Source organism: Prinia subflava, chromosome 3, assembly GCF_021018805.1.
Source record: "Prinia subflava isolate CZ2003 ecotype Zambia chromosome 3, Cam_Psub_1.2, whole genome shotgun sequence".
NCBI lineage: Eukaryota > Metazoa > Chordata > Aves > Passeriformes > Cisticolidae > Prinia > Prinia subflava.
The window spans coordinates 28458472-28469241 of record NC_086249.1 but is presented as its reverse complement, the minus strand read 5'-3'; the positions used below and the strand labels follow the sequence as shown (position 1 = coordinate 28469241).

Here is a 10770-nt window from a genome sequence, read left to right as displayed (position 1 = left end):
TCATACTTCTTCTATTGTTGCAAAGTCCAGCAAATACTCAGCAGTTTCTTTACAAGGCACTGCTATCCACTGATTTTTTATGATTGTGTACTTGATCAAAGAACATTATCATCTCACCATTATTCCTCTCTGTAACCTAAATTAAGCAACAGAAAATGGCTGTGAATATACCAGGCTTAGTATCTCTGAGTGTGTTTTTTACATTAACTTTAACTACTGGAATTTGGGCGTCTTGGAAAAGCAGAAAGGATCAGCAGAACAGGAACCCAACAGAGATGGCCATGGTTGGAGGCAGGAATATAAATGTTTTCATTGGATTGTTTACTGCAACAGGTAAGTTTTCTTAAAAGACTTTAAAAGATTCTTCTTAAAACACATGTATTGCATAGATCTGGGTGACTTTTCTTTCAAAGGAAGTGAACTCCTTTAATGTCAGGGTAGGTTTTGCCTAAGTGTGACTTTAAAGGAGTTAATGGTTTCATGAATCATTTTGGGATGGATTCTTGCAAACCTCTTCACACTGAGCAGAACCTAATGCTTATGTAGATTCTCTTAAATTAAAAAGATTAATTTAAGAGTTTTGTTAAGAGTTTAATTTAAGAATTACAAAAGAATACACCACTTTTCATTAAGGAGGACTGTGGTCTTAATTGTGAACCAGTTTCTGTTATCCAATGTAACAGAAGAATTTTACTCACAGAAAAGTCCAGTTCTGTGTGAAATAAATTGTTACTCATGGTGAGCATTGCTCTCTCTCTTAAAGAGTTTCCCTCAACTTCCTTTTTCTATCCTTGCTGCCTGGCATAATCTGAAATTTGTTTCCCTGACCTGTTTTTTGTAAAGGCATCCCCCAGTGGCATTTGCCTGGCTAAGACACTTAAGTCATTGTTGTAGGTTTGTAATCTGCCTCCATTGTCTGTTTCCATTTGTTTTCCCTAACGTCTATTTTCTTAGACCCTCTAAGTGATGGCCTTGAAGGAGGGCAATTATACAAAGGCAATTCATTTCCTCTAGCAAAAGTCTTCCTCTGAGAGAAAAAAAAATGTAATTAAAAATTACTATATTCCAACTGCCTCTAAATGTTTAAACATTGAGCTTTTCCATGCACACACAGATATCCATTCTTGAAGCTGGAAAATTATTTAGAGTGCGATTCTAATACTTTTACCCTTAGTCAGCAGAAAACAGCAAAGAAAATAGAAGTGTGATTCAATATTTGTATGAGAAAAATGTTTACAAACTCTCTGAGTGTTCTGCAGGATTAACTGAGAATATGTCTCTCAATTCTGACCTTTTCATCTTCCATCATTTCAGCCACCTGGGTTGGAGGAGCATACATCAACAGCACAGCTGAAATTGTCTACCTGCCCTCAAAAGGATTACTGTGGGTGCAGGCACCTGTGGGATTTGCCTTGTCCCTTGTTATTGGTAAATAATTCGTGTAATTAGGACACATGAGCTTTAAAAATATATCATAGCAGTATATTAAGATATGTAACAGAATACAGGGTATATTTTAAATGTGATTTTCTTTTTTCAGTCTCCCATATATTGAGAATAAGCATTTATAATGGTATCCTTTGAACTGAAACATAAATTAAGGTAGCTTGGAGCTAGTGTAGAGTTTTGTCTTCTTGTAGTAATTTATAGGACAAAAATCTTGTATGAGGATTTAGAAAAATGCATCTATGTGCATATTGCTTTTTTCACATGGTCTCTAATTCACAGACTATTGAGAGTATTGGTATCTAATTTTTTTCCTTGGAATTTCCATGTGATGAAATAATAGTATCTTGATTTTTTCCACTAAAATGCATTCTTCTGAGTAGTCTCAGGATGAATGTGTTGTGCCTCCAGCTTATGCCACTTTATAGCTGGTCATTTTTTTGTTGAAATTAAGCTAAGTGTGCAGTATTCTATACCTGAGTTGCCATTTCTAACTCTGAGCATTACTGGACTTGTGCTGAGGTTCAGCTGTCTTGCCAAGACCAAAGTTGCTTTCAGGCCACATTGTGTTATACCATAACTTAGGGACACAGGATGATGAAAGCAAGGAAACCTGTGCAGACCTTACACAGGAATTTCTAAAAGAACAATACCCTTTATTCTCAAGTCAAAGAAAAGAGTCCAACTGACGTGAATATGAATCAGGCTTGGAAATATATTGCCAGCACTGCTTATGTGAATAATTTTTTATAATGAAACTGAGGCGTGCAGGTCTGATCCTGCAATCTTTGCTCAGGTCAGTAGTGCCCAGACAAGCAGTCCTGTTGGCTTCAGGGTTAGACACAATACATATTCTTTGGGTTTAATGAAATGGATGCACATCTGAGCTCTAATATTTAGGTGAAGGTGGGTGGGACTCAGCTCAGTGCGCAGATTAAAACAATATAGCACTGGGAAGAGACAATGAAGCTACCAAAATGAAAATTGTGATCAGAAAAGGACTATATATCAACAGGTTGCATCACATGACCAAGGACAAAACTTTGCCTCCTTTTTAGCCAAGTATGAGTCTTCAATGCCCCACTCTGTCTACTGACATCTTCCACAGATGCTTTTTAGAAACCTTTATGTCTCTGATTGGTAGGTCTTTTAGGATGCAGAGGAGATTATATATGGGTTTCCACTGAGCTAAATTCCTGTTACAGTCACACAGGTACTTTGTGCCATTTGGGGTGCCACAGGGTTCTTCTCTGGCCTCCAGTAGCCACTGCAGAAAGATCTAGGTGTGCCAAAAGTGGATGGTCATATATATCAGCTGTTAGCAGATATCCTTTATAGGATGGAACCTCTCGAATGGCTGAAACCCCACATTTAGCAAGTGAATTTAAACCCTGGGTCTGGTTGGCTGGATCATTCTTTAGGGTCCACTATGTATGAATTCACTAGGTGAGTCTGATACACATATACTATATTACTCATTTTTTTCCTGGAATATAAAACATGCAAAATTCTACCAAAATGTCATTAATTTCTGATAGGTGGTTTCTTCTTTGTAAATCCAATGAGAGCAAAGAATTATGTGACCGTGATGGACCCCCTTCAAGAAACTTATGGGAACATGATGGGAACCTTACTTTTCATTCCACCACTGCTAGGAGAGGTGTTCTGGTTTGCAGCTATCCTGGCATCCCTGGGTAAATATTTGCTTTCCTGTTAAGTTTGTTAAAGGTCATGTGGACTGACAGAGTGTAATACACTAATGGGAATTGTGGAAAGCTGAGCTTCATGTCTCCTTTTGTGAGAAGAGCAAGCATTTATCATTTCTAGAAAATATGTTTTCAGGTTTAAACAAATAGTGCTATATATTCATTATAACAGAGAACTCTTCCAATGTGAGTTTGTACCTTCCTCTTGCCAGTAGGAGAAGACATGTAAAAAGGCAAAGTGTCTTGGCAATGGCCATGCAGCAAGGTGAAGCAGCAAGAGCAGGAATGAATCATGGGCTCTCTTGAGTTCCCACTGTGCACATTCTCTGTAGACTGCATTTTTCATACAGTACCTTGTACTGGCACCACAGGAATAACATATCCTTATTTATCTTGTATTCTGCACATATGAAATCTGTCTTAAAATACTTGGCTGCTGTCCTTGTCTGCAGGAGCAACAATGAGGGTCATCTTGGATATTGGAGGCTCTTTGGCTATCACCGTCTCGGCATGCACTGTCATACTTTACACTCTTCTGGGAGGCCTCTACTCTGTTGCCTACACCGATGTCATCCAGATGGTTTTCATTACCCTCAGTCTGGCAAGTCCTGTGCATTTCTGTGGTACCATTTTTCTAACTAAAGGGAAAAGTCCTGCTCTTCTTTCCAGCATGTCTCAGACCAAAACTAACTTCCTTGACCTGCAGTTCCTCTTTAGGAGAACAGGTTTCCTGAAAACTGTGACAGTCTTTACAAGTCTTTGTACCATATGCATTTCAGACAGCGCTCACACAAGCCACTGGCCTTGCTAGGTGAACACAAAAAGTCTGCACAAAAGTGAAATTTGCAGAACCTGTCTAGAACCATCTTGGATGGAAAGAGATCTGTCTACAGAAAATACCAATTAATTTGAATTACAGACTCATGTTCTTGATGATGTTATGAACCAGAAATATGTAGATTTAGAGTAAGGAAGGGGGAGAAAGGAAGACTCTAAGTCTAGGCTTAATCTTATGTAAGTTTACATTCTATATCTACCTTAACTTAAATATCTGTTCTCCAAGAATAAGAACACTGGGAAAATGGTTAACAACTTCCATTTCTATCCTAGTGGATCTGTATCCCCTTTGCCCTGGTGAATTCTGCAACAGAAAGTATTTATTACACTGCAACCCATCAATCTTACCAAGACCCTTGGATTGGGAAGATAGAAAAACAGTTTCTTGGAAGGTGGCTGGATGACTTCTTCTACTTGGTATGGGGTATTTCTTGGACAAGTGGTTGGGAGGAGGAATTGTGTGGGGACTTTCTGTCTGGAAAGCTTGTGAGTTCTACCAGCCAGGAGCCTTACCTTGCAAGGCCAGTTGGCACAGGCTGGAGATGTAAAACTGTCTCTTAGCATCCCCTGCAGCAACCTAAATGGACTGGGGAGACCCAGGGCTCAGCTGTGGGATAAGAAGAAGCAGGGACGCTCCATCCTTTACCCACATGGAGGAACATACCTCTTGGGTAAAACCATCCAGGCAGCCAGTTCCTCTCCTGGCACCTAAATGAGTAATTTCCTGCCTTTTGAGATACTGGTCTTGCACCCTCAATAGTGTGCTTTTAACATAAATATGTAAAATTCCCTCTATTTGAAAAAAAATTGAAATGACATGACTGCAGGTCATAACCAAACACAGTGCAATTGGTTCCACTGCAAGCACAACTTTTGAGTTGCCAATATAGCCTCCAGGAGGTTGTGCTGCTCTTACTAAACTGATAATAGGGACACATCTTGTCTGATGAGGACAGAGTCTTCAGATTTTATCAGATTAATTTTGTGTGCTAAGAAAACTAAAATTATGGTTTTATTTTTCATTTTAAAAGCAGAATAACTAAGTTTGGGTAGATTTATTTACAAAAACTGCATTCCTGAAAAACTTTCACTTCCTCTTTACCTGATTCACAATTCCAAACAACCATTTTGAGCTTTCTCCATCTGCCAAACCATTAACCTGTTTTCATTAAAATTTCACATCCATTGCAATGAAAACAAAGGAAAAGGGAATTCTCAACTATCAGAAATATCCTCAAGAGTTAGAGCTGTGCAACATTTATGCACTTGAAATGAGAACTTGATAACACTAGAGATTATTATGGATAATGCCCTACAGCAGCCTGGTGGGTACCACTGGTAACAGATGAAATGTTTCAGGTGCTTGGGAGCATCCCGTGGCAGACTTACTTCCAAAGGGTGCTCTCTGCTGCCTCGACAGGACAGGCAAGGCTCATCTCCTACCTCTCTGGGCTCGGGTGCTTTGCAATGGCCATCCCTTCTGTGCTCATTGGGGCAGTCGCAGCATCAACAGGTAAAATGAATTGTTTGTCTCTGAGCAATCAGTGTGGTTTTGGCAAAGGTGATTAAAATGGGATCCAAAGAAGTCCTGATGGAGACTTCAAATTACCCCATCCCATGGTCCTCAACACCAAGATATGTGATCCATACCAGAAAATGTGGAGCCCTCTGAGGTACATTGCACAACTACTTACAGACATTTAAACAGCTCCAAGATATTTTTAAAGCTATTTCCTTATGCTGAAATGACCTTTTTCCAGACTTTGTGTTGAGGAAAGATGAAGGCAGACTCTCTAAAACCTTATATAATCCTACTTTAGAAATTTTATGCTTCCTTCTGTTCATGCCTTAGGCATGTAAGACCCAGCAATATTACTAGACTGTCAATAAGGTTCTTGCTTGAAGGAATCAAGAAGTTCAGTCCTGTAAACTCACGGCCTCCATGCAGGAGTCCTCTGTTGGCTGTGAACAAGGGTAAAGGTGCAGCCAGATCACTGAACATTTAAGGAAACCAGCTGGAGTCATGACTTCATTCAATTCCCTTGTCATAAGCAGTGTCTAGGGGTTAACCTTTAATTGAGCCAATTCTGGAATCACACAAAGCATACCTATTTCTATAGATGCTGCTGAGGAAAAGGGAAAATTTTGATCTTGTGGTAGCTGCAGTGTACTAAGGGGAATCACAAAAGTTCACAGAAGAACCCCAAAAAATCAATCTAAGTCCTAAAACACTGAGTGGATCTCATTCTTAGCCTTTCTGTGACCGGCCCCTGTGAAAACGCAATTTCAAAGCTAGCAGAAATGTCCACAAAGGATTTGTTGTGACTGTTCCTTGTTTTGCTTTAAAGATTGGAATCAGACAAGCTACGGTCTTCCAAGTCCATTTGAGAGAGGGGAGTCAGCAATGATACTACCACTTGTTTTACAACAGCTCTGCCCTGCATATATCTCCATTACTGGTCTGGGAGCCATCGCTGCTGCTGCAATGTCTTCTGCAGATTCAGCTCTTCTCTCCACTGGCTCCATGTTCGCTCACAACATCTACAGGAAAATCTTGAGGAAAAAGGTACCTGGTTGCAGCATTCAGTAATTTTGGTGTCAGGAAAGACAGTCTTGTTTCATGGCTATTTCTAAACTACTCTGTGACAGGAGGTGTGTGTCCTTCAGCTGCTGAACTGATTTCTGGAGGTAGAGCTCCAAACATAAGCCAGGGGTGTTCATATCCTTGGTAGGCGTACCAATACCCACACTGATGAGCTTTGCTCATTCTAGCATGACTAGTATGAAATTTGGACTAAGGTGTTAATGGAAACAGCATAAAGCCGTGACCTTTAAAATCAGAGGGCCCCTCCAGGGGTGCCTGCCTTGCCTGGCTGCTGCTGGCAAGTGGTGCCTGAAAGCATCAAGGGCTTGAGGAGAACCAGCCCAGGCCAGGGCACTGTTGGCCATCCCGCCAAAAAACACTGTGTCTCTAATGCTGCAATCTCTGCTTTACAGGCTTCAGAGACAGAGGTGTTGTGGGCCATGAGGACCTCCATGTTGGTGTTTGGGGCCGGGGCTGCTGGTCTGGCTTTTTACTCCAGCTCTGTCTACGACCTCTGGTTCCTCAGTGGGGAGCTGGTGTACGCCCTCCTCTTCCCCCAGCTCTGCTGTGCCCTCTTTGCACCCAGCACGAACACTTATGGATCAGCTGCTGGCTTCCTGGTTGGGCTCCTGCTGAGGCTACTGGCAGGGGAGCCTGCCCTGAGCATCCCCCCCATCATCCGCTACCCAGGCTGCTCCCTGGTGAACGGGACCTACAGCCAGCTCTTCCCTTTTAAAACATTCACCGTGCTTCTCACCTTGGGCACGATCCTTGCTGTTTCACACCTAGCCAAGGCTGTGTTTCAGAGAAACCTCCTCCCTCGCAGCTGGGATGTTTGCAATGTCACGGGGGGAACCGCCATCCTCATCCCCTTGCAGCAGGTGGAGAAACTGGAGTGTTTGCCAGCTGCTGCACTAGAAGAGAACCATGATTAGATGTGGGCCTTCACTGGAAAGGCCACAGTGTGTTCTGCAGTTAGAGCATGGCACAGACAGCATCGCTCTTTGCTTTCTCCACTAATGATTTATTTAAAGTTCTCCCCGAGAAATAAAGAGGCATTCTGTTCATCCAAGGAGAATATGTGAGTCTGAAGTCAGCAGTGATTAAAGTCACATGGTGGTGGAGCACAATCTTGTGGTGGTGACCATGGGACACCTTGGGCCCTAGCAGTGGTTGCTTCAAGGTGCCCCTGGTATTCCAACTGAAAGCAAAGCTGTAATCCTGCTCCAACTCTTAGGGTGTTCCCAAGTCACATACTTTTCTCACCACAAAGAAGATAAATTAATGTCTGATACATTGAGTACTCTTAACTTAAAAAAAAAAAGAAAAGAAAAAAAAAAAAGAAAAAAGAGCAAACCTTTTTCCATTACACATCAAGGGGTTTAGTATAATCATCCCTGGGGAGCACATCAAATTTCTGAAAACAAAAATTACTGAAAGCAGTGCAACTGCCACAGCAGTGCAGCAGTAATGTCAGTTCTGCACCATTCCTTGTATGCTTTACAAAGCTTTCCTTCATACTGCAAAAGTTTTTGCATGTCTTTCCCCACTGCAGTATCTGCCAGTGGATCCCTCAGCCTGGGAATGTGTGAGACATCCCCTCTGCACAACTTGGTAGGGCAGTAACAAGTAAGCAAGATAAAGCTACAGTCCTTAACTATTCACGAAGATTTACATAGCCACTATTTACAAAAAGGTAACCAGACAGAAAAACAGAGGTGCCAGACAGACTATTGGATGAATTTTGTCTAAAACCTGTTATATCAGTCGTGTCAAGGTTTTACCATAGCATGGCAGCAGGATGGTGTGTGACATACAAAAAGTGGTGTGTGAGAACTCGGAGGACTGTGAGTCCTCTGGACAGAAAGGTGCTGGAAACTGATCCTAAACTTTCCTGCAGGGGCACAAAATCCTAAAATCCTGAAGGCAAGATCCCAAAAGATTCAAGCCACAGATGAGTACAGAAAAGCCCCCAACACCTTGTTTGCATAAATTCTTAATGGTTGGAAGACAAGAAACCCAGATAAATGGTGAGTTTGGACTCTAGCCTGAGGTCTGATGGACTGAGAACATCCCCCAGTGAGATGGCATCATTAAGATGTGAGCTAAATTAAAGATTCAAGAGGATTCCATAGTAATGGCTCACAGATGGCTGTTATTTTATACTTCCCTCAGCAGCTGTGCAGCATCTTACCGAGGTCAGTTGCAATCCACCCACAAGAGCCAGCAGGAGCCACACTCACAGTACCTTTTCAAAGTGGTTGTGGGAGCTGCTGTGAGTGGAAACACCTGCCACTATTGAAAGGAAGATACTTACTGGGATAAACAAAATATCCTGTAGCAAAGTAACCCTCACAGCCAGGTGAACTGCTGAGGTGAAAACAAGGTGCTGGTCTGTGATTTACTTCCAGCATGTGCCATGCACTAAATGAGAAGCTCCACTAGTGCCACTGCAGCAAGCTCAGCAAGGAGTCACTAGATTCTGAATTGTACCAAGGCAACTGCCTTGGCTTGGGAGGAGGACTGTCAGCACTGCACTCTAGATATGACTTTCAGGACTCTGCTCTGTGTGGGGGATCATTCAGCTCTTTTAAAATATCCATCCTCAGCAAGGTGGAGTTTCTGCTCCTTATCAGAAAAATATCACATAATCTTCTGTTTTGTACTAGTATTAGTGAACACCTGGGCACACTAACCTTCCAATGCACAGCAGTCCTGTTCCAGGACTTTATTAAACCAAAACTGATATACTTTGTTGATATATTTGTTAAACCAGAAATTCTCTCCTGTCTCTAGAGACTGCCATGAAATATTAATTATAATGTGTCTAGAAAAGGAGAAAAAAACCGGTTTAAATATCAAAAGCTTTGCCATTGACTATGGCCCTAGGCAGTCACCACAGGAATCTTTCACACATTTGAGTGGGAGTGTGTGAGGTTGTGCTTAGGCAAGGGAGGCACCAAAGCTATCATTACCTCAGAGCCAGGAGAACAGGGCTCTCGTTAAATCACAGCTGCTGGATGCTGACTGAAGCATACTCCCCTGAGAGATTTAGGGGTGACCTACTTTGAGGACCTGTTCATCCCCCTATGTGGAGCAGATCAAAGCTGCATTTGAACCAGGGTACAGACCTGCTGCATGACCCAGATAAGAGTGAAACTCCAATGGCCTCATGCCAAGGTCATCACCCTACCTCTTGACCATAGAACCATAGAATGTTAAGGGCTTGGAAGAGACCTTAAAAATCATCTAATTCCAAGCCCCTTTGCCATGGGCAGGGATGCCCCTTACTAGATGAGGTTTCTCAGGGCCCCATTCAACCTGGCTTTGAACACTTCCAGGGACTGGGCATCTGCAACTTCCCTGGGCAACCTGTTCCTGTGCCTCACCAACCTTTTGAGTAAAGTATTTATTATCTAATCTAAAAATTCCCTCTTTCATTTTAAAAACACTGCCCTTTGTCCTGTCACTATCTGTTCATACAAAAAGTCCCCTTCCTTCCTTTTTATAAGCCCCCTCAATGTACTTGAAGGCCACAATGAGGACTCCAGGGAGCTTTCTCTTCTCTGGGCTGAACAACCCCAAATCTCTCAGACTGTCTCCATAGGAGAGGTGTTCCATCCCTCTGATCTCCTTTGTGGCTTCCTCTGGACCCACTCAGTACAACTTTCCTGTGCTGGGACCCCAGAGGTGGATGTAGCACTGCAGGTAGGGTCTCACCAGAGCAGAGCAGAGGGGTAGAATCTCCTCCCTCACCCTGCAGGCCACACTGCTTTTGATGCAGCCCAGGATGCATCCCACACAGCAGCTCTGAGAGGTAAATGCCTACATCCGGAGATACCTTCTCACTCCACCGTTGTGCTCAACTTCTCCTGCTTTTACCCTGCAGAGACCCAAAGTTTGATATTGAAGCCTTTCTGTGCTAACAGGCTTGGCATGGCAGGCAATGATACACAGCTTCCTGAGAGAGCAGCAAAGGACACTGCTGAAGGATGTCACCACTGCCACCCTGCTACCACCCAGCGTCACCACAGAAACTCACAGAGACTTCAAACACGAATCTTTGCTGGCAGGGGTATCTGGCATACTCAGCCACACTTGGCCCTTGCAAGGCATCCTGAAATTTCATACCACTAACAGTGCTCTGCTTTGTGTGAATAGAGGAAAATGATGAAGACACAATTACTGTAATTCTCA

General features: G+C 42.6%; 1 protein-coding gene across 1 annotated transcript; it reads left to right on the top strand.

The window, feature by feature from the left end:
* Positions 1–75: 75 nt before the first annotated feature.
* LOC134549077 (high affinity choline transporter 1-like) lies at positions 76–10064 on the top strand. The gene is made up of 8 exons (XM_063394488.1): positions 76–333; positions 1315–1428; positions 2985–3140; positions 3605–3753; positions 4263–4406; positions 5349–5502; positions 6338–6555; positions 6987–10064. Exons 1-8 carry the CDS (start codon positions 156–158, stop codon positions 7506–7508), a joined length of 1635 nt encoding a protein of 544 aa, XP_063250558.1. The 5' UTR covers positions 76–155; the 3' UTR covers positions 7509–10064.
* The last annotated feature ends 706 nt before the right edge of the window (positions 10065–10770 follow it).